Source organism: Procambarus clarkii, chromosome 80 (genome assembly GCF_040958095.1).
Source record: "Procambarus clarkii isolate CNS0578487 chromosome 80, FALCON_Pclarkii_2.0, whole genome shotgun sequence".
In the NCBI taxonomy this organism is placed as follows: Eukaryota; Metazoa; Arthropoda; class Malacostraca; order Decapoda; family Cambaridae; genus Procambarus; species Procambarus clarkii.
The window spans coordinates 23,472,724-23,496,784 of NC_091229.1; the positions used below are offsets into that span (position 1 = coordinate 23,472,724).

General features: G+C 44.3%; 2 protein-coding genes across 3 annotated transcripts; both read left to right on the plus strand.

Moving 5' to 3' along the window:
- The first annotated feature begins 4,278 nt into the window (after positions 1–4,278).
- On the plus strand, positions 4,279–7,047 carry LOC123746335 (phosphoenolpyruvate carboxykinase, cytosolic [GTP]). Its single transcript, XM_045727784.2, is given in 6 exon segments — positions 4,279–4,436; positions 4,685–4,805; positions 4,980–5,294; positions 5,296–5,346; positions 5,348–6,352; positions 6,354–7,047. Coding segments are annotated over 6 exon segments (1,968 nt in total). The 5' UTR covers positions 4,279–4,389; the 3' UTR covers positions 6,783–7,047.
- Positions 7,048–15,754: 8,707 nt separating this feature from the next.
- LOC123746336 (phosphoenolpyruvate carboxykinase, cytosolic [GTP]) lies at positions 15,755–21,794 on the plus strand. Of its 2 annotated transcripts, none has more exons than XM_045727785.2 (3): positions 15,755–15,896; positions 19,352–19,469; positions 19,583–21,794. In XM_045727785.2, the coding sequence occupies exons 1-3, from the start codon at positions 15,847–15,849 to the stop codon at positions 21,380–21,382; spliced, it is 1,968 nt and encodes a 655-aa protein (XP_045583741.1). In that variant the 5' UTR covers positions 15,755–15,846; the 3' UTR covers positions 21,383–21,794. The 2 variants fall into 2 exon arrangements, with proteins under 2 accessions (XP_045583741.1, XP_045583742.1); XM_045727786.2 differs by lacking the exon at positions 15,755–15,896 and adding an exon at positions 18,028–18,890.
- The last annotated feature ends 2,267 nt before the right edge of the window (positions 21,795–24,061 follow it).

Here is a 24,061-nt window from a genome sequence, read left to right on the forward strand (position 1 = left end):
TATAAATAAATACAACTAAATATACGTCGATAGTAAACTTTGACTCGATACTAAATCTTCATTGATGATGTATTCGACACTGAATCTCACTGATGCTGTGGTAATTCAACCCCGAGATAGTATTGATAAAGAGAGTTTATCTATACATCAGATAAGCTATATCTGACTATATACTTCAGGATATAAGTGCGAACAAGCCTTATAGTATAGTATATTATATAAGTATATAAATAAGATTTATATAAGATAATTACGATTTATCTAAGATAAATAAGATTTATATAAGTATATAAATTTACATAAGTAAACTATACTTATGTATATCAGTATTATGTATGATTTAAATTATAATTTAATCTAAATTAGTATAGTATATCTAAATCTAGATATCTAGTATATCTATACTGATGTATATATATACTAGATTTATCTAGATATACTAGATAAATGCGATGCATAGAGATGCAGACCTCTGTAAAGAGCCTCGGTAGAGAGAGGGAGACCCCGGGAGACCAGGAGGGGCCGGCCACTAACGTCACAATGAGCGCCTCTGGGCAGTTGCCAGGGCCGTCTGGCGCTCGTACCCACCCAACACCTTGGCAAGCTTCACTATCCTCTCTTATTTTTATTTAGTTCATTTTATGCACCCGATACCCATCCTGTGGTCGATAGTGGATCCCATACCCATCCTGTGGTCGGTAGGTGATACCATACCCATCCTGTGGTCGGTAGTGGATCCCATACCCAGCCTGTGGGCGGTAGGTGATACCATACCCATCCTGTGGTCGGTAGCGGATCCCATACCCATCCTGTGGTCGATAGTGGATCCCATACCCATCCTGTGGTCGGTAGGTGATACCATACCCATCCTGTGGTCGGTAGGTGATACCATACCCATCCTGTGGTCGGTAGTGGATCCCATACCCATCCTGTGAGCGGTAGTGGACGCCATAAACATTCTGTTTTTTTTCTACCGTGGTTTTCTACAGTGCTAACCAGCATATATAAATTCTTATGTGGACCTACTAACATTTTCTTATGTTAGTAAACATTTTCTTCCTACATACCCATCTTGTGGGAGGTAGTTTCGAAGGTTTAGAATGAGCTCAGACTGAACCCCAAAATTACTCTTTCGAGAATCTTGCTAAAATTCTCGAATCTCGAGGCAACTTGCTAAGCTAATCTAGTTGCACATTTTATTGTGTATCTAGTCTTTCATAACACATGTCAACCAGCCCCTCTCGTGTTCCTCATTCTCTTAACAGATTCTTTCGCCGTTTGATAAATAGCTACTTTGTGTTTCACAGCAAATTAGGTAAATTGCTGCATATTGTTAGAGACTAACTTAATATATAAAAAATTAAGCCAGAGTATACATAGTTGTACTGAATTATTAAGGTGGTTTACTATCAACAGTCTCAAGGTCATTGGTACTACTCTGGAGCGGGGGTTAAAACATATCTCATAATCTATACAGTCAATGGAAAACACTCCAAGGTCTGGTTCTAATCTACACACCAAATGATTGGTAATACAATCGGTTTTCTCTACCCGCAATCGAGAATTCGGGGTTCGAATCCCGGGCGGGACAGAAATGGTTGGGCACATCACCTAATGCCTTTCTTCACCAAGCAGTGAGTAGGTACTCAGGAGTTAGTCAGCTTGTTGTGGGGTTGTAGCCTGGACGGGGTCAGTAATTCGGTGGTGAGGGCGAGGGGGGGGGGACCGGGGGGAGGGTAAAAGCCAAATGTCTATGTATACACTTTGGCTTCCTGCCCCCTGACACAATGAATTATTATTCAATTTTAAAAATAAAAACTTATTATAGATATGGTTGAGAACAGGCCTCGTGAGGGGGTCCAGGTGAATATATGCATCAGGGAAAATATAGTCCCAGCTCACAGGGTGAAAATTACAGTGAATTTTCTTCCTATTGGTGGTGGTAGTGGTGATGGTGGGGGGGGGGGTTGTAGATGCTGCTACAGCTTAACATTAGAAGCTATTGACAATCATCTTCAAATTCTCAATCCGACTGAGCCTTTACTGATGGCTTTGTGCAGTATATAAAGGGAATGAAATGATCATGTCTAGTTCACAGAGATTGAACAATTGGGCAAGCACGACACAGACCGAGCTATTGGGCATTTATCTAGCCACTGAATACCTTAAGCTCAATGGTGGTAATAACAATGGAGTTATTTTCTGTGACTCTAAAAGTGCTCTGCAGTCCTTAAATAACCCATCACAATGCATGTCGGAAGTAGTTTGTAATATTAAATGGAATGTAATTTTTGCCAATGATAATAACTCTTGTATAAAATTTGTGTGGATCCCGTCCCATGTTGGAGTTGGACAACATGACTTTGTAGATCGATTGGCCAATGAGGCTTGCAGGAAAGAAAACAATGATTATGACTTTGGATTATCTAATGCAATTATTAGAAACATACAAATTAAAGAAATTAATTCAGATTTAGAAGAACTAAGAAATGCACAGAGACCTGAAAGCTGCAGTATTAAAAGTTATGACAAGTTTTGTAATAATAGGTATTTGTATGGTCAGCACAGTAACCGGACCAGGCGGTTGTCTATAGCGAATTCGCCTTGGCTATAGACACATCTGGCAGGTTAGTGAGGCTGAGCCACTACCAGAATACTCAGATTGTAAACTCTGTGATAAACCTTTAATGCATTCACTAGAACACTATATTGTTGAATGTGAAACCGTAAAGGATTTTAGACCTCCTGGCCTCTTGTACCACCAACTGTGTAACTATTTTATTGACTCAAGTGTTCTGGACGACATCCTAGCAATGTATCCAAAATTTTCTTGTCCATTTTAAAGAATGAAGAACAATTTTTATTTATATTACTTCTAAGCTGCATCACTTATGAACCCATCCCTGCCCTTGTGTGGCAGTGCGCAATAGAAAGTTTTCACATATCCATACAGTAAAACATTGATTGTAACCATGATATATGTACCTCCGCCTACAGTCTAGACCTATTGTCTTATGTATGACCCTCTGTCCTGCGTGACAGTGAATACCAGCATTATCCTCACTTTAATAAGACTTAATCGAAATCCTCAGATTAGGCAAAATTGTAATTAATTTTGTCAATAAAGATGTTAATAATAAAATAATCCACCTGTCACAAATGTGGCTCCACCTGCCACAAATGTGGCTCCAACTGCCACAAATGTGGCTCCAACTGTCACAAATGTTGCTACATATGCCCCTCGAATGTGGCTTCAACGTTCAGTGTATGAGCTTGTCTTGGCATCATTCACTGACGGGTCGCCAGACATCACGGCGCCTCCTGCATTAGGTGGGGTCCGAGGGAAGGCGCCCGCCACGCGATGGGGAGGAGAGGGGGGGAATGTGCAGGTGGTCAGCAGGGGTAGTGCGCGTTGGGGGTACTGCTACCTGTTGGGGAGGGGGACGGTGATGGAGGGTGGGGGAGAATGTTCTCACCCGTGACGGTTGTGTGGCATCATTACTATTACAACTACCTACTAATAATTGCATCGTTTTAACTCTTTTTGGGAGCGGAAGCCAAACGGACAGGGACTTAACAAATCCAACAGCCTAGTATATTAGTCACCTAAGTACCACAGAGTCACTATGTCACTTAGCAACCCAAGATCTCTCATATAAATCTCTCCCCAGTACTCCCTTCCCCACCTTCACTATTATCCACAAGTTACAACTGGAGACGTGTCGGTAATACAGGTTGCAACTGTATGCAATGGATAATGCAAATAGCAACTGCACCCATACATATATTAGCGTAGTTGCTATATTTAGCCACCAAGATATATTTTTTTTTTTACATGCCACACGGACATGATTTTTCTTTACTAAATAATGCAGCATTGATATAGTGCCTCCGGCTCCATGGTTCTCTTGGCAACAGATACTTGTTCTCCGGTTTAGTGGTGCGCAGTCCCTTGGCCAATCACAGCACATCTCGTGGTGGGCACGCCGCCTCGCCAGCCAATCACAATCATTCATGAATATCATGAGTATTTTTAGTACAACGGTGCAAAGTCATACAAATATATATATCTGAGATTCAATTGTTTTTCCTATTTTCATCATCCAGCCATAAATGAAGACTTAGGCTGTATTGCGTAATAACTGAGTGTACCATTTCATAATCTCTAGCCGGGTGAGATAGAAGCATGGGCGAGCGCGCAATACACAAAGTTCATCCCGGGCGCGCGTGACGACAAGGGGCCGAGGGCGTCACCAACTGGAGGCCAATATAAGGTGGGGGCAGGCGACCGAGCGTCACTCTACCACCAAGAGTCAGACGAGGCAGAAGAGCTATGGTCATAGCTTAGTAACCAACATCACTACTACCTCATTTCCATTCATCTCCAACATGGTGTTCTCCAGCAACAACTCCGCCAACAACATGCTCGAATCAAAGTAAGTACCTCATAAACCTCCAATGTGTCCACATTCATGTGCTATCAGGTGTTTGCCATTTAAATGTATTTCAGGCATTGACTGCTTTTCGCAAATTTCTGATGCAAATATGTTTTTTGAAGATACCCATGTAGGCTATGGAATATTTGCAATTCCTGCAGAATGTTCTTTGTCTTTATTTGCAATTATGCAAATAGAGATAAAGTTTGTTGTCTTCAACTTATTAAAGTTGATTGTCTTTCTCTCAGGTTGACCAGCGTGCTGAGTGAGGCCTCCAAGTTGGCCTCAGAGGCCTACAAGAAAAACCTTGACTTCAGCAGTCAGCGCCTCTCAGTTGCTTACGGCAGACTTTCCGACCTCAAGCCCAAGGTTAGTTTTAAAAGCTACAACTGCATTTACTTTATGTATAATACATATTCTTGATATATGTATCCGATGTGTAGCTTCGTCAAAAACAATGACAAAACTGCCTTTAGCTATTAAACTACTTTGCAACTTATTTGCTTTGTTTAGTGAAATTAATATTTTGTTTATTGTCAACAGGTGCGAAGTTTCGTGGAGGAGAGCGCCCGTCTCTGTCGGCCAGCGGACGTGCACATCTGTGATGGCAGTGAACGAGAAATTAGACACCTGCTGAACGTGATGCAGCAGGCCGGCATGATCGAGTATCTCCCCAAGTACAAGAACTGCTGGTTGGCCCGCACTGATCCCGGAGATGTTGCTCGCGTGGAGAGCAAGACTTTCATCGTCACTAAAGACCGAAGAGAGACCATCCCAACACCCAAGGAGGGCGTCAAAGGTCTCCTTGGCAACTGGATGTCTCCAGAGGATCTGAAGAGTGCGGTACAAGAGCGTTTCCCCGGGATGTATGGCCGGCAGGACCATGTACGTAGTGCCCTACTCTATGGGTCCCCGTGGGTTCTCCACTCTCCAAGATTGGAGTCGAGGTCACCGACTCTCCCTATGTTGTGGCCTCTATGCGAACCATGACGAGAATGGGCAGTAAGGTGTTGGAGGCTCTGGGCGAAGATGACTTCGTCAAGTGTCTTCACTCCGTCGGCTGCCCTCTGCCCCTTAAGAAGTCTCTAGTCAACAACTGGCCTTGTGACCCTGCACGAACCATCGTCACTCACGTGCCTGACACTAACGAGATCATTTCCTTCGGCTCCGGTTATGGAGGTAACTCCCTGTTGGGCAAGAAGTGTTTTGCTTTACGTATTGGTTCTACCATTGCCAGACGGGAAGGCTGGTTGGCTGAACACATGCTTATCCTGGGCATAACCAATCCTGAGGGTGTGAAGAAATACATTGCTGCTGCGTTTCCTTCTGCTTGCGGCAAGACCAACTTGGCCATGATGACGCCTTCACTGCCAGGCTATAAAGTGGAATGTGTGGGAGACGACATCGCCTGGATGAAGTTTGACGAGGACGGAGTTTTGCGTGCCATTAACCCCGAGAATGGGTTCTTCGGTGTGGCTCCCGGCACTTCCATGCAAACCAACCCTGTGGCCATGAAGACAGTAATGTCTAACACGATTTTCACCAACGTTGCCAAGACAAGTGACGGAGGCGTGTTCTGGGAAGGGATGGAGAAGGAAATATCTAACAATGTGACCATCACATCATGGCTTGGAGACTCGAACTGGAGTAAAGAATCTGGCAAGCCAGCTGCTCACCCTAACTCCAGATTCTGCACTCCTGCTGGCCAGTGTCCCATCATTGACCCTGCATGGGAAGACCCTAAGGGCGTCCCCATCTCTGCCATTCTGTTTGGAGGAAGACGTCCCCAGGGAGTGCCTCTAGTGTACGAAGCTTACAACTGGAAGCACGGCGTGATGGTAGGGGCAGCCATGAGGTCAGAAGCAACTGCAGCAGCAGAATTCAAGGGCAAGGTAATCATGCACGACCCCTTCGCCTATGCGACCATTCTTCGGCTACAACTTCGGCCACTACCTGCAGCACTGGTTGAGCATGGAGACTCGCACAGACAAGCCTCTTCCCAAGATCTTCCACGTGAACTGGTTCCGCAAGAGTGAGAAGGGGCGTTTCCTGTGGCCAGGTTTCGGGGATAACGTGCGTGTCTTGGACTGGATCTTGAAGAGAGTTGATGAAGAAGATGTGGCCGAAGAGAGCGCCATTGGACTCTTGCCTAAAGCATCCTCAATGAACTTGTCCGGTCTCGAGGAGGACGTCGATATGGATGAACTCTTCAGCATTCCTAAAGAGTTCTGGGAACAGGAAGTGCGCGATGTCTCAAAATATTTCTGCGAACAAGTTGGTGACGACCTTCCCAACGAGGTGCGGGAACAACTCAAGCAGCTAGAAAAGAGGCTAGAAAAGTCGTAACCGAGCAGCGAAGCTCATCAATATCATTCCACGGAGCATCCGACATATACCAACACCGAATCTGATTTTTATATGCTTCCCAGCTATTATAATTTAATGTATTTGTTGGTTTTGCTGACTGGATTCATCACGTCTTAAGCAAACATTTTACTGGTGTTCATGCCACTTATCTCAGCTGTGCTGGGATAGTTTTTTGCGTGGGTTTTACCGCGCTCATTTATGTGATATCAATTATATAAAGAGTAATATATATTTTGTACATGAACGGAAGTTTTTTTTTTCTAATTATTTAATATATTGACTAAAGTTACAAGTCTTGCTCGGGTCACTCTCGCCACACACAAAATACTAGATACGGATTATTATAGTCACAAACTTAACAGATGGCAGTTTGTAAGGAGAAGCTAACACGAACCAAACAAACTTTCCACTTAAGGCCCTTGAAAAGGTAGCTGGAGTAACTACCGGGTTACGCCAGGAATGTCTAGTTCACGCTAATCAACGACCAAATTACCCACGAATATGTTCAAGCAAGCAAGCCAGCGTCTATTAACAACATTGCTAGGAAACGCATAATACAAGCCAAACTAAATCATTTGCGTGACTTTTGCAATAGAAAATATATCTTTTTATATTGTAATTAACAGCGTGAGACAACTCCCAAAAACATGGTGAATGTTTTACAAGACTTGGACAATATTTATATATACAAATCTTCAAATAATCTCAGAAAATAACTAACAAGAGGAAGAACGAAAATACAATTAACTGAACTAAATAATACAAGTAGTTTTATCGAGACAATAAAATATATCTCAGAGGGACACAGTAGTTTAGGGTATTATACCCACTATTACGAGTCCTTTAAGGGGCTAGTTAAGTACCGAACTCTGATTGGTAACTATGAAATGTTGGTCAACGTACAGGCGAATATATGACTATTCTGAACAAATCGTCAGATAGTTGTTACTACTCTTCTATTACAAGTCCATCAAGACACTCAGATAATCCTAAAGAGTGCATACATTCATGTAAATAATAATTATACATTTCTTACTAACTAATTTTGTACTATACATTACAATTACATAAATTCATACGTCCACAACATCTAAGGTCGTCCAAATCAATAATTCCGGTTCACACTCCACCTATAATCAGTTACTGCTCTCCGTCCGTCACGTCTTCCCAGACACTCAATATAGACTGACCTGGGAGGTAGCTTAAGTGTTATAGACCAAATGGTGTGAGGTAGTTTGAGCTCTGTAATTAATACATTTACGAATATTGGAAGATATTCTTGTGCTCTACCCAGAGTGTGTTAGTGCAGGCTAATAGCCTCGTATCTGTCATTTTCTCCTTATTCCATGTATTGATGATTATAATTGTTGCCGTCAGAGGCAGCTAGTTTATTGTGCACCCCATACTCCTCCTGAGAGCACTAGCGCAGAAAGGAGAGTTGTGATACTTTCCACTAACTCTACTGACGGTCTAACCAGGTCACCTTCCCACTGAAATATGCCTCCATAAATTCCAAAGTTACTAGCAGATACCTCTTCTAGTTTCCTCTTATTTCTAACAGCGTCACCCACCAAGTCACTCATAAGTTGTCAGAGTTTCAAATTACCGGCGAAATTGCTGTTGCTAAACTTAATTACTTCCTTTGACCAGACCACACACTAGAAGGTGAAGGGACGACGATGTTTCGGTCCGTCCTGGACCATTCTCAAATCGATCGACTTGAGAATGGTCCAGGACGGACCGAAAAGTCGTCGTCCCTTCACCTTCTAGCGTGTGGTCTGGTCAAACTACTTTAACCACGTTATTGTGACTCATCGCCTGCTTAATTGTTTCCATTTCTTTGGCGAATATAACGCTGCATTATCTAATAACGCCTCACTTGACAGTAACAACCCGCAAGTTGACCAACCTTGATAGCCTGCGATGCTGTAGGAATACTTGACAACAAGAATGTATACATCCTTGGCAACAGCACGTTGGGACGCTGCTGGCATTCTTAACAGCCCTCACGATGGGCAACAACATCTACAAAGAGTAACATTGACAACAACAACACTCCACGACAGGCACGGGTGTAAACAACAGCTTAGCTAAACGAACTATGGGCTCTATGTGCCTCTGTAACCCCTTTCCACCACCGCCCACAGGATGGGTATGGGGTACATAGTTATGCCAGCAGAGCAACAGCCGCAGTGGTCAGCCAGTTTAAGCCGGTGTAAGGAGCTAACTGCCTCTGGGCTGTTGCTAAGCCTCGCTGGTACTGGCTAGAAGAGCGCCCATTTTTAGATCTGTTCTGTACTTAGCTTGCTGCATTTTACATACGATTATTTACACTATATTCCTCGTTTTTTTATCATTTCCATCTGGTTCTCTACTTGCTGTACCCAGTTTTCTATCTTTTGTAAGTTTTTATCTTCTATCGTTTGCTAACTTTCATGTCACTTTGCTGCCATTGTACCTTTTTTCTCTTTTAGCCTGTTCTGTACCCTAGTACTATCTGCCTTCATTATCATGTTCCTTACCTGTATAATCAGATTATAAGCAATTTGTACCAAGTTCCTTGCAGAATATTTTCGGTTATCTGCTATATGCATTCGGTTTTGTAGTATTTATATCAGACACTGCTATATGCATCCTTTATATCAATTCTCTACTAATTGTTTTTGGTAAACTTACTGTACCTCGTAGTTTGCTCACAAGGCTTTTTTTTAGTTTGCGATTGTTGAAGAATGTCACTAGCCAATTCCTTAGTGCCAATGACCCTGATGCCTGTGTCTTGCGTGCCACAGCGCCACCTGGCACTGAGAAGCTCCGTGGTGTAGTGGTAAGACACTCGCCTGGCGTTCCGCGAGCGCTGTCATGGGTTCGTATCCTGGCCGGGGCGGATTTACTGGGCGCAATTCCTTAACTGTAGCCTCTGTTTACCCCAACAGTAAAATGTGTACTTGGATGAAAAAACAATTCTTCGCGGCAGGGGATCGTATTCCAGGGACCATAGGATTAAGGACTTGCCCGAAACGCTACGCGTACTAGTGGCTGTACAAGAATGTAACAACTCTTGTATATATCTAAAAAAAAAACAGCAGCAGCCTGTGGCCCCTCATCACTCGTCATTGAAGCTTGTGAGGTGCCTGGCGGTCACCTGGCACAGACGTAGCCAGCAGGTGTCCTCCAGCACTTGCTTGAGGGACGTGCAAGGGGTTCTGAACTACTCGAGACATTGGGAAGCGTGATGACGGAAGTCTTAACGGAAATGCTTGATATAAGCATTACGGATGTGTTCTCGGTTACTAGTGAATGTGTGAAATAGTTTATATATTCACACGCACCCGCGCGGAACTCATCTATAATGCTGAAGGAACGTTGATGTTAATATTCTGAGTGTGTGCGAGGTGGTCCAGAGTTACCAGAACCCGCCCAGCAGTAATACCATTAGTGATGGTTCAGGGGCGGGAATAATGTGGCGATTTCGAGAAAACCATTTTATTTTGCATGCCTACACATTGTCTTATGAGCAGCGCTTAAAAAAGTGTTTCGTGCCATTTGTCTTTAAAATATTTTGACAGAAACAAGAGGAAGTCGACCTTCCTTTCCCAGAACACCGAGCTGTGGCCGCGTTCTTCTATATATATTCTTTCGCGATGAAGGCTAAATATAATTCAAATCTCTGAAATATTCTCGACCTGCAAAAGAGCAATGTGCCGGTGCAAAGTTGCTCTGTGGCCACACGATACATGCAATATGGCCGAGCGATACTTGGTATTACAATCATAATCCTTGACCAGTAGGAAAGCGCAATGAAAGCTGCCTAGCTATTGGCTACGGGGACCGCGATAAGTTTTGCTGGTTCCCTGTCCCCATTAATCTGACGCCGGCGTCCGTCTAATTACCCAAAGCTTTCTGGCATTACGTAAGTAATGAAGAAATATATTTTACTCTAATGTTGGTGCTCAATGAAGAACATGGAAATGACATTTTTTCTCTGAAATAATTTCCATTTTATAACGAAATTAGACGAAACTAAGTGGGAAGTGACGCCACAGGAAGTCGACGATCCGAGCGACAATGTTGTGGCTTTGGGTTATTAGATGGACCCAATTTCGTTATACAATTATATTATTTCAGAGTAAAAATATGTTATTTCCATGTTCTACATTCAGAGCCAACATTATAGCGAGTAAAGATATCATAGTTCATTACTTAGAGATTTGATATGAGCATCCTATACTAATCTTGCGAGCGGTAGTGCAAAAAGGATTACAGAGGGCACAAATGGTCTTTATCAGACCTCGACGGAGATTATTACATTAATAATTTCATCTATCCTTCACACCTTATAATTACAGTGTCAGCTAGTTACGGAGAATTTCAAGAGCTGTACATTTACAGTAAATCATTATACAGTAGGTCTTGTCGCTAATACATTATAATATCTCCATTGCTCAAACAATTGAGTCATAGAGAAGCTGTTGTTATTATTCACAATACACTACTTGCTTCATAACCTCTCATGTCGTTTATCTACTGGAAGCGAGGAAACTTTGGGTAATTAGACGGATCATAATACGTAATTAGGTAGGACAGAAAATCAACTAGGATAACTGCGACTAGCCAGTTACACAGGTAATGCTAGCTACGACAGGTACACCAGGTAGGGCTGGCTACGACAGGTAAGGAAAGCTACTGGCCTGCCTCTCATTGAAGGTTGAGACACCAGCCAGACTCCTCGGCGCCTGTGACGTTGCCAGGGCGGGTCCCCAGCCCGTCCGCCTAAGGTTTGGGGGGTCCCAGGGGTGGTGGTGCGTGTGTGGAGGGCAGGGGTGGTCGAGCTGGCTTCCACCAGTGATGGCGGCTCCGGGACGTGCGGGGGCCGCGCCTCGACAAACTTTCCTTGTGTTACCAACTTATAACATCAACTTCAAGTTCAGTCCACAAGGATAGCAGGATCTATATTTGCTTTCATGTCTAATGGGACTCTGTGCACTTGCGCACCTCAAAGATCAGAGCGGAGGCTACTGCCTCAGCTTATGGTTGTGTATGTTAATTGGACTTTGTACAGAGGGAGATAATATAACATCGCCCTACGCATTGCGATGAGAGTTTAATTACCTATAACCACTTTGCCATAAGTATCGATATCCCAGCCTAAATCTTGCAAATTCAATGTCACACTGGTAAATGTTGTGTGCAGCCCGTACATAGTTCTTAGTCTGCCACCAGGAGGTCGTCTGCTCCCGCCGCCAGTATCAGAACCAACTCTAGTGTATGTACATAAGAACATAAGAACAAGGTAACTGCAGAAGGCCTATTGGCCCATACGAGGCAGCTCTTATGTAACAAACTTGGACAATAACAACGGCAGTAAGCGCACCATGAACCACTGAGCGAGGGAAGACAATGTCCAAGAGCATCGGCAGCGTTGCGAATATGGTTAAAGTCCACGACCCTTCACCGTGAGAGGGGCACAACCTTGACTATCTCCTGCTTCGTCCAGTCACACTGCCTCAGGTTTTTACCACACTGCCCCACTCTCAACGGCGCTAACTTGGCTTTTATCATGAAGCTTTTCTCTACTGTATTAACCCTGGTGTTCCTCTTATGATGCTGATAGTTCTCCATTATCTTTTTCCTTAAGACACCGGAAACCAATTTATTAACATACATAGTACATGATCAATTGTTTGGATCAGTTTGGTTCTGACTTCTAGCAAGACGAATATTAGGTGGTTGGTTGGTTATACTGGCAGTGCTTGCATATTGTTCAAGTATCATGTGATAATTAGTACAACAAAGTTTATGATAAGTAGAAGTTATGTAGCCAGTTGTATTATTTATGAGCCCCGTTGAGTGAGCACTTGCAACAGAGCATTAATAGCCTAAGCTACTCTGGTCTTATGTGTGTTTTATCATCTCTATGAACCTACTTAAAGGCGAACGTTGGCTGCAGGCGACTGCAACCTGTCATCCTAAGAGAGTTAGTTAGTTTAGTTCATTTATTATGCACCCCATACCCATCTTGTGGGAAGAGAACGTCCCCTTTTAACAAACACTTAACCTCAAGATATGTAATCTTGAGGTAATTTCGGGGTTTAGCGTCCCCGCGGCCCGGTTTTCGACCAGGCCTCCTATTTGTTACACACCCCAAGGAAGCAGCCCGTAGCAGCTGGCTAACTCCCAGGTACCTATTTATTACTAGGTGAACAGGAGCATCAGGGTGAAAGAAACTCTGCCTATTTGTTTCTGCCTCGGCCAGGGATCGAACCTGGAACCTTAGACTACGAATCCCGTGCACTGTCCACTCAGCCGTCACTGACAGCCAAAAGTACTAGAAAATAGAAGATAAGTGTCCTTTAGTACAACGGTTTCTTGACGTCGTGAAACCTTAGGTGGACGGTTGGCAGGCGAGTCAAGTGACGTGAGACGGGCTGCCTGACAGCTGAGTGGACTGCGCATCGGATTCGTAATCCTGAGGTTCCGAGTTCGATCCCCGGTGGAGGTGGAAACAAATGGGCAGAGTTTCTTTCACTCTGAAGCCCCCTGTTACCTAGCAGCAAACAGGTAACAGGTACCTGGGAGTTAGACAGCTGCTACGGGCTGCTTCCTGGGGGTGTGTAACTCAAAAAAAAGGAGGTCTGGCCGAGGACCGGGCCGCGGGGACGCTAAGCCCCGAAATCATCTCAAGATCAGCTGGAAGATAACCCATGGCAAGACCGAACACCCCTGGTAGTCTTCTGTCAAAGTTACTCACCTATATGTAGTGTTCCAGGTTATATGACTAAACCAAAAATGTAAATAAAAATGTAAATAAATGTAAATATGTAAATAAAATGTAAATATGTAAATGTAAAATGTAAATATTTATATTTACATATAAATATTTATATGTAAATAAAAATAACACTTGAAAGTGTCTACAAAACTCTACAATGGTCGGCCGAGCCGGCCGGCCGAGCGGACAGCACGCTGGACTTGTGATCCTGGGTTCGATCCCAAGGCGCCGGCGAGAAACAATGGGCAGAGTTTCTTTCACCCTATGCCCCTGTTACCTAGCAGTAAAATAGATACCAGGGTGTTAGTCAGCTGTCACGGGTTGCTTCCTGGGGGAGGAGGCCTGGTCGAGGACCAGTCCTCGGGGACACTAAAAAAAAAGCCCCGAAATCATCTCAAGATAACCTCAAGATATGGTCAAACACCATCACTAGGATCTGACTATGACCTTTTGTGCCCTCTGTAATCCTGTTGACCTACCAATTACAGGGTGATTATGTGAGCTAAAATTAATTAACACTTTATTGGAGAATCAGTGTCTTAGAATCTTATTTTCAAGCTATATCTCTTATGAACCCCATCTCATCCCGAGTGTGGCAGTGTACAATAGAAAGTTGGATTTACATATTCATAAATTGAAACATGTATCCTGTCTAATGTAATTGATTGTAACCATGTTGTGTACACACATATGTACACACGTACATATAAATAACGAGTTTCAGCCTACAGTTTAGACCTATTGTTTTGAATATGATCCTCTGTCCTGTGTGACAGTCAATACCAGTATTATCCTCTAATCAGACCAAATTGAATTCCTCAGATTAGGCAAGCTTGTAATTAATTCGTGTAAATAAAGATGTTACTAATAATAACTTATAACACAAGACTTATGCTCTCACATGAAGGCGCTACGGAACCTAAATGACAGACTCATCGTCTCATTAAATAAAGCATACAAGGCTGTTGCATCAACACAACGCAATGAATTGCATAACGCAGTAACGCAACGCCGCGTGTTGCTGCGTTAGCGTTCGTTATTTATAACTTCTCCAAGCAGTGAACAGCTTGTCAGGTCGCTTGTGAGGTGCTTAGAGGGTCAACCGGCCCTGATGGTTTATTAAGAGTGACGTCAGAGGTCAGGTTAAGTGAGGACACAACACATCTTATGATTTAGATCAACAATTTTTGGATTTTGAGGTTTAGAGTGAAGGAGAGAGAAAGAGCAAGAGACTGATCTCAAAATAGTGTGGTACCACATCAAATTATATGGCTGTGTGAAAAAAAATCAAGAGCTATTTAAGCGTCGCAACGTGAGACAACAGAAATCAAAGTTAAATTCGATGGGATAATTCTCACACGAAAACGATTGGACTTCGGTGACAATACTAATCAATCGTTCTCAAGAGAATACGTGAGGTTATGAACACTGAGCCTTTCCCGGTTTCAATTTCAATTCAATTTCCCGGCTTCTGTGTGTTTGTGCATTTGAGAGTATACACAAGTCCTGAAGATAATCCAGCGCTGAAGTATATATGTTAGTCATTGTAATTAAACTTCGTTCACAAAGCGTCTCCACATCACACAGGCATGGTACCAGTGCTGTTGGTGGAGAGACGCCTGGCGGCCTGAGTTCGAATCCTCTGAGGGGGGGGGGGGTCACAGAGTTAGTGATATAACCACCATATCGTGGATAACATTTCATCCACTTTGACAGCGTATATTAGCGTGTTGACACTACACATGCGTGTGATCACTTGACCAATAGCTGTACCTTTCTCTATTACATTGTACACCCCGAGTGTACAAGGTGTAGGTCGTAAGACAGCCCTGACTGTGACCGTCTGGGAAGCTGTCCCCGGCTTAGTGTCCCCGACCTGACCTCCGACGTCTTGATGGGGGGGGGGATGAAAGTATACCTGTATCCTAGTGGAATAGGATGACATCCTAGAGCTGAGAATACTGTGCAACCCTCTACCCTCGTCGCTACTTGTTTAAACAAATCTAACCTAACCAATTTCAGTCACCAACCCAACCTATCCTAACCGAACTGAACGAAAAGAAGATATAACATTATGTTTTATATAGTGTATATATTGCAGGAGTCTAGTGCTGTCAACGTCGGTGCAGGTTGTGCATCCTGCTGCCCCACAGGCCACCTATATAAGCTTCCCCTCCCAGGCAGGACACCAGTCGTCACCTGGAGCTGCCTAGCAATGGTCAGTGTTTCTCTGTTCGTACACCACAACAAGCACCAACATCAGTCACCGCCAACATGGTTTTCTCCACTAGTTGCTCCCCGGTGAACATCAAGCAGGAGGAGAGGCAGGTGTATGGCTTTATTATTGTCTCTTAGTTCCTTCAGAGAACCGCCATCTTATACTCGTGTCTTAGTATTCACATAGTTGTGTTTTCCTAGTTGCGAACACTAGGAACGGATTTTTTTCCCCCCCACACACCCCCCAAGGAAAGCAGCCCGTAGCAGCTGTCTAACTCATAGGTACCTATTTACTGCAAGATAAACAGGGTCATCAGGGTGAAATAAATTCTGCCCATTTGTTTCCGCCAACGCCGGGGATCGATCCCCGGCTCTTAAGATTACAAGTCCCGAGCTCTGTCCACTCAGCCGTCTGGCCCCTTAAAATGTGTTTAAGCTAATTGGCTGTCACAGCCATTAATTATGCCTGCAATTTTACTTTGTAAGGTTAAAGTGTACATATATTATTGATATTAGAAGAACCACATTTGATCATGGTTTGTGTGTGCATGTGCTGTGTGTTTTGTTTTTCGTCTGTGTGTGTATTACATGTATGAGTATATTTTGTATATCTGTATTAACTCACTCGTATGGCTCTTCTATTTTTCAACGTCACATTCTTAACTTTTACCCTCTTGTTCTATTAAAATTTACTGTGAACGTTTCCTCTTTTCCCTCTATCAATTCGCCTAAATATTTATGTCTATCATGGTATAAATTTTTCTTCCTAGTGATGCTAGCTACAGCCCAGTCCTCGTAATTCTGGGAAGGTCAATTTTGCACGCCTCTCTACCTTGTCCAGTTTCCTTGCGGTTTTTGAGATGCATGTTGGGGCAGTAATTTCCAAAACCTGTCTCACGCAAGTGGTGAACAGTGATCTGAATGCTTCCAAATTCATGTTTTCGAGTGATGTTCTGGTTTGCCGGTGAAGAATATGCTGCTGACGTTGTCTAAATCCTCGAGGGACTCGAGGATTCCTTATGTCAGACTGCTCGCTCTGTGTCACTGTACGTCACTATGACTTATCTATGCTCCTCGCTTTCTCCCTCTTCTCTCACAGGTTTTAGAAGTCTCTTGCGAGGAACTGTCAATACCACGTTAGTGGTAATACGCACTCTGCCCATTCTTTCGTCATGCTTTAATTTTCGATGCTTTATCATAGAACTTCAGTAGACACGTTAGGCATGATTTAACTTCCATAAAGCTTGTTTATGTTCGTATATGTAACCCTCTGTTTAATGCGCGGGACAGGCGAGCGAGGAGGGGAAGGGCAGGCGAGCGAGGAGGGGAAGGGCAGGCGAGCGAGGAGGGGCGATTTATGTCCTACAGTGTTCGAGGAATCTTTTTACATAGTGTCATTAATGTACGTTTACAAACGATCAAATTCCACAGCTTGTAATGAAAGCCTTGTTATCCATCAAATTTATCTTGTCATTATGATGAGTTATGAGTTATTGTGTAGTTATGAGCATCGTAATATAGTTTGGATTTAAACTGTCTTGAATGTATAGTGTTGTAAGACTGTTTAAATCATCAGAGGTCTGAAACTTCCAATTTAAGAAACATTTTGCATAACTCAATTTATATTCTGTAGACCAGCGTAGAGTAATGCCGGACGTGACTAGAAAAATTAATGTTAACACCGACTAGGAGGGACTCGTGGAACAAGTCAAGTGTATCAAACTCGCTGACAAGTTTGAAACATTGGCTGGTCAAATACAGGAATGTGAGAGGCTGGCTATAGACAGGATGTTGCCTCGCATGGGTCAAACCGGCAACTGCTCATGTTGACACCTTAAATTTTGCATCATCAAGTAGGTAATTATTGCTATAAACTTCCGACACACAAGAACTACCCGTTGACGCAATAATGTAGTTGGACAGGATGGATAAAAATACTTTAATAAGAAAGGAAGGTCCCGCTCCCCACGTCCCAGACAACGAGGTCCCAAGAGCCAACAACTACCACACGGCAACACCTGACCCTGCTGATGTATGCCTTGTAAACACCTTCCTGCGATTCCTGCTGTGTTAATATCGAGCCGAGATAAAACAAGTTGAATTTTGTAGTTCGAGAACTCAGGTGTAGTGGGTTAGGAAGGCGCCCTGGGTACGTGTCAGCGACGGGGCTGGAGGTTAAGTTGCACCAAGTAGCTGATAGCGGGTATCAGCAAGTCCCCATCCCGCCATTATCCACATCAGTGATCTTTACGCCTGGCTGAGTGTCGCGGGGGAGAAGGTTCAGTCAAGAAGCTAGTCTCACCTGGTCAGTTGTTGGACTCCCGCGCCTCCTGCCGCTGGTGTCGCCCGTCGCCTCGCTCACACCACTTCCTCTACACACCCCGGGTTCACTTCTTGAAGAACCACCAGCTACCTGCCGCTATTTCTTGACGAATAGTTTAAGCAAGTATCTGGAAAGTCTGTAGGTACCCAGTGGTACATAAGTGGGTGCCAAGTGGTACAATACAGTAGGTACCTAGTGGTACAATACAGTAGGTACCTAGTGGTACAATACAGTAGGTACCTAGTGGTACAATACAGTGGGTGCCAAGTGATACAATGCAGTAGGTGCCAAGTGGTACAATACAGTAGGTGCCAAGTGGTACAATACAGTGGGGGCCAAGTGGTACAATACAGTGTTACAGTCAATACTAAGTGATAGAGAGCACGCTGAGCAGTACGGTGGACGCAAAGTGGTACAGTGGAGGCTACAGTGGTGCGGACCGTTCGTGTACCCTGGCACCGCCCATCAAATGCGCACACACTGGAGGCTCCAGCTTGCGAAGTGACGTCATGAGTGCGGACGTGCAGGTGGGGTAGTAGCCTGACCAACGCTCGGGTGAGAACAGCCGACGATTATCAGTTGTGCGCAAGCGCGAGTGGCTTCACTGTGGGGCTCCGGGATCTCACAAGCTCGTTTGAGGCTTCGTGCTGTGCTCTCAACAACACCTTGAGGCTTCATTGCTCACTCACAAGGACCTCACAAATAAGTGAAGCTTTAATTTGTATCCTCCCATCATGATGATCTCCGCCATGCGCAATCGGACCTTCTTCTGCCTCAGGTAACTGGACGCTTAGTAACACCCAATGTGTGTTTCGAGTGTTGATTTATTTACTTTTCTTCTCAGACGCAACCGGTGTGTTTCTTTAAACGGGGGTCCGTGTACCCTGCACCAACTAGCAGGGTCATTATATAAATAGCATTATGCAGATTGCTTCTGCATTATGCTATTTGACAAATAGTTTTTGCTTGAAAGCAAATGTTTCATTGAATATCTTACTCATTATATTTCGAGTGGTGTCAAATATTTGTTGCTTTGTTTATTTCTATCTTTTGTGGGTGTGCTTTGTTATCTACTGTTTGGTTATTTATTTGCTTGTTAGATACGTTTTTGTAAGTCAAATACTTTTTTTAACTTTGATACTTTTTTTGTAAGGTAGATAAGAGGTATTGGAAGTATTGATATTGAAGTAAATAATGGAAGTATTACCAATGTTTCCTAAGCTTATCTTCACTTAACAGACTAGGGAGCGTGCTGAATGAGGTCACCAAGACGACCTTTGATGCAGCCAAGAACATTAGAATCCTGAGTAGAAGTCTGTCCGTCTTATATGGCGAAACCTCTGATCTTAAACCCAAGGTCGGTACCAACATCTTTTGATCATGTTTTTGTTCAAATATTTACGAGTGAATTTGACCTTCGATAAGAAGATTAGATACCAGATATAATTAAAGTTGTTTTATGGTTAACAGGTGCAAAGCTTCGTGGAGGAGAGCGCCCGTCTCTGTCAGCCAGCGAACTTGCACATCTGTGATGGCAGTGAACGAGAGATGAGTCACCTGTTGAACGTGATGCAGCAGGCCGGCATGATCGAGAATCTCCCCAAGTATAAGAACTGCTGGTTGGCCCGCACTGATCCCGGAGATGTTGCTCGCGTGGAGAGCAAGACTTTCATCGTCACCAAAGACCGAAGAGAGACCATCCCAACACCCAAGGAGGGCGTCAAAGGCCTCCTTGGCAACTGGATGTCTCCAGAGGATCTGAAGAATGCGGTACAGGAGCGTTTCCCCGGGTGTATGGCCGGCAGGACCATGTACGTAGTGCCCTACTCTATGGGTCCCGTGGGTTCTCCACTCTCAAAGATTGGCGTCGAGGTCACCGACTCTCCCTATGTTGTGGCCTCTATGCGAACCATGACGAGAATGGGCAGTAAGGTGTTGGAGGCTCTGGGCGAAGATGACTTCGTCAAGTGTCTTCACTCCGTCGGCTGCCCTCTGCCCCTTAAGAAGCCTCTAGTCAACAACTGGCCTTGTGACCCTGCACGAACCATCGTCACTCACGTGCCTGACACTAACGAGATCATTTCCTTCGGCTCCGGTTATGGAGGTAACTCCCTGTTGGGCAAGAAGTGTTTTGCTTTACGTATTGGTTCTACCATTGCCAGACGGGAAGGCTGGTTGGCTGAACACATGCTTATCCTGGGCATAACCAATCCTGAGGGCGTGAAGAAATACATTGTTGCCGCGTTTCCTTCTGCTTGCGGCAAGACCAACTTGGCCATGATGACACCTTCACTGCCAGGCTACAAAGTGGAATGTGTGGGAGACGACATCGCCTGGATGAAGTTTGACGAGGACGGAGTTTTGCGTGCCATCAACCCCGAGAATGGGTTCTTCGGTGTGGCTCCCGGCACTTCCATGCAAACCAACCCTGTGGCTATGAAGTCTGTCCTCTCGAACACAATCTTCACCAACGTTGCCAAGACGAGTGACGGTGGCGTATTCTGGGAGGGATTGGAAAAGGAAATCTCCAATAATGTGACCATCACATCATGGCTTGGAGAGACTAACTGGAGTAAAGAATCTGGCAAGCCAGCTGCTCACCCTAACTCCAGATTCTGCACTCCTGCTGGCCAGTGTCCCATCATTGACCCTGCATGGGAAGACCCTAAGGGCGTCCCCATTTCTGCCATTCTGTTTGGAGGAAGACGTCCCCAGGGAGTGCCTCTAGTGTACGAAGCCTACGACTGGAAGCACGGCGTGATGGTAGGGGCAGCCATGAGGTCAGAAGCAACGGCAGCAGCAGAATTCAAGGGCAAGGTAATCATGCACGACCCCTTCGCCATGCGGCCATTCTTCGGCTACAACTTCGGCCACTACCTGCAGCACTGGTTGAGCATGGAGACTCGCACAGACAAGCCTCTTCCCAAGATCTTCCACGTGAACTGGTTCCGCAAGAACGAGAAGGGGCGCTTCCTGTGGCCAGGATTCGGGGATAACGTGCGTGTCTTGGACTGGATCTTGAGGAGAGTTGACGGAGAGGAGGTAGCCGAAGAGAGCGCCATTGGACTCTTGCCTAAGGCGTCTTCCATGAACTTGTCCGGTCTCCAGGAGAGTGTAGATATGGATGAACTGTTTAGGCTTCCAAAGAATTTCTGGGAGCAGGAAGTGCGCGATATTGGTAGGTACTTTGACGAACAGGTTGGTGATGACCTTCCTAACGAGGTGCGGGAACAACTCAGGTTGCTGGAGAAGAGGGTGGAGAAGATGTAAATATTCGTTGGGAATGAAATACGGTTTACGACTCAATGGCTGTGATCTTTTGTTTACACTGAATAATGCAACTATATGGATGAACTTGCCTTCTGATATTATGCTGCCGTTTGAAATATAGCAAGAAATCATTGAATAGCTATCATGTATTTCGAAGATTTCAACCCATTCAATTTTCATAATATCAAAGATTTTTATATAATGTCCTTCATATCACTAGATAATGCAACAAATATATTTTATATGTAAATAATCTGTTGCTCTCTTGTATGCATGTCTGGGTGAGCTGTGTTCTTGTTCCTGTATATCATGGGAAAATTCAGGAACGGGTCTTTTTTCTTATTATGTATGTGGCATGGAAAAATGTTTTATTTTGACCAGTGAATAGCTTAATATAATTTTTATAAAAATGGGATTTGTTTTATTTATATTTATTAAAGAATAGTTGACCTTAGGCTAATTGAACCAATTTGACCCAGTGTGGCCCCTAGGCCCACCGTTGGACCCCTAGGCCCACCGTTGGGCCCCTAGGCCCACCGTTGGACCCCTAGGCCCACCGTTGGTCCCCTAGGCCCTCCGTGGGACCCCTAGGCCCACCGTTGGACCCCTAGGTCCACCGTTGTACCCCTAGGCCCACCGTTGGACCCCTAGGCCCACCGTTGGACCCCTAAGCCCACCGTTGGACCCCTCGGCCCACCGTTGGACTCCTAGGCCCACCGTTGGACCCCTAGGCCCACCGTTGGACCCCTAGGCCCACCGTTGGACCCCTAGGCCCACCGTTGGACCTCTAAGCCCACCGTTGGACCCCTAGGCCCACCGTTGGACCCCTAAGCCCACCGTTGGACCCCTCGGCCCACCGTTGGACTCCTAGGCCCACCGTTGGCTCCCTAAGCCCATCTTTGGACCCACAATTAGGCTACGTTGAGAAATAAGAAATGCCTTAAGGAAAAAGTGGGAAGACGATCTGTATGATCATTGACATAAATAAAATTCACGAATATTAAATTATCCTACACAGTCTTTACTTATTAATCTTATCGATTTCACCGGCAAGATAGACAGATAAAGAGAGACTATAGTATTTATGTACTTGAATCTTATATATTTTTTTATTAAATAATATACTAATATGAATTTGTTTACAATCACAATAACCAAACAAAGAAATGTCTAAATATTAAATAACTTGTATACTTCAATTTCACGTGTGACTTAGCTCATTAAATAACATTAATAATGGTTATTAAATAACTCTAAATTTTGAAACATAAATACACTAAGTAATGGTTGCATTTATCAGCCAATGCCAGACCTTCATATAGTATACAAAGTCTGGCATTAGACAAGTCTTAATTGGTGTAAACCAGCTTACGAATGGCTGAAAAAATTAAGAATTACTAAGAAAGTTTGAAAAGACACAAGATACAAGTTACATATGGTTTCACTGCTGATCCCAGGGAAGTTCACATGGGTCACTGTTGTGATCCATGTCTTGTACAGTCTTAGGGAAAAATACATGATTTATTTGGGTCTTTGAATGTCAACACATTCTATAGTAGAAGTGACAAGTTTATATATATATATATATATATATATATATATATATATATATATATATATATATATAATATGATGTCGACATAGCTGCAGACATCGACATGACTGCAATTGTTGATATAATTCCAAGCATCGAACCAACTGTTAGACATCATTACATATGTAGGTGTCTACATAATGAACTGTCCGTCAAGAGCATCTCTCCTGTCCCGTTCACACCATCATAAACACGCCACAACCCGTGTCTTTGGGCTTCGTCAGCTGAAAGATCAACGCAAGAGGCTCACTTACATATTTCTTGACTACTTGGAGGAATTATGACGTCTAACTACCACAGGTATCTCTGAGAGCACACAGACACATCCTCTCCTCCACCTCTTCCCTCGCACCTTGGAGATCAGTTGCTCGCATCGACCGGCCATGAAATGTCCGCATCTCCCGCAAGACACGCATTCCAGTTGAGGCAGCCGCCATTTGCCCACCTTCAGCTCCCCGCTTATTTTGACGGTACACAAGGAGTTGGCGTTGTGGACGTCGACGCCGTCTATGGTGGCGGTGTAGGGTGCGGCCCCGAGCACGGTGCCCAGGAACACCAGCCACCCCAACACAAGGCTCTCCAGGGGTGCAGTATGCATGTTGTCGAAGGTAATGGCTTCTTCGAGCGGTTCCTCTTCTATACTTCCTCTTTCGACGAGCATTCAATCACGTGACGACCCGGATATTCTAACAGGGTGGACGAATGGCTGTTTTATCTCTGCCTATTTTTGAAAACTGGCATGTAAGAGATTCGCTGGCAACAATAACTGGCGCTTCACTTCCAGAAGTAGAGTCGTGTGCAAACAATGTTTTCAAGTCCGCTTTCTCCAGCAGTCTATGGCTCTTGGCTTCAGGAAGGAACTACTCCAGCGCCGCGTGTGGCCCTGCGATTATATCCTCGAGACACTCTCTTGAGATGGAAAATATTTCTCGACCGCGACAGTGTTATGATCGAGGGTCAAATGGAGATCTTTTCCTTGGCCACAGCCTTATATATATTCATTCAACAACACCGGGAAATGCTGCGAGGGGAAGAAGCAAGAATACTATGGGAAAGGAGTAATGTCTTTCTGAACAGGAAGCAGG

What these genes read in the sequence shown, in the direction of transcription:
- LOC123746336 (XM_045727785.2), top strand. Translation starts at nt 15,847, where the DNA reads ATGGTTTTCTCCACTAGTTGCTCCCCGGTGAACATCAAGCAGGAGGAG. An exon ending in AACATCAAGCAGGAGGAGAG is followed by an intron (nt 15,897 to 19,351) that starts GCAGGTGTATGG and finishes TTCACTTAACAG; the next exon opens with ACTAGGGAGCGTGCTGAATG. An exon ending in CCTCTGATCTTAAACCCAAG is followed by an intron (nt 19,470 to 19,582) that starts GTCGGTACCAAC and finishes TATGGTTAACAG; the next exon opens with GTGCAAAGCTTCGTGGAGGA.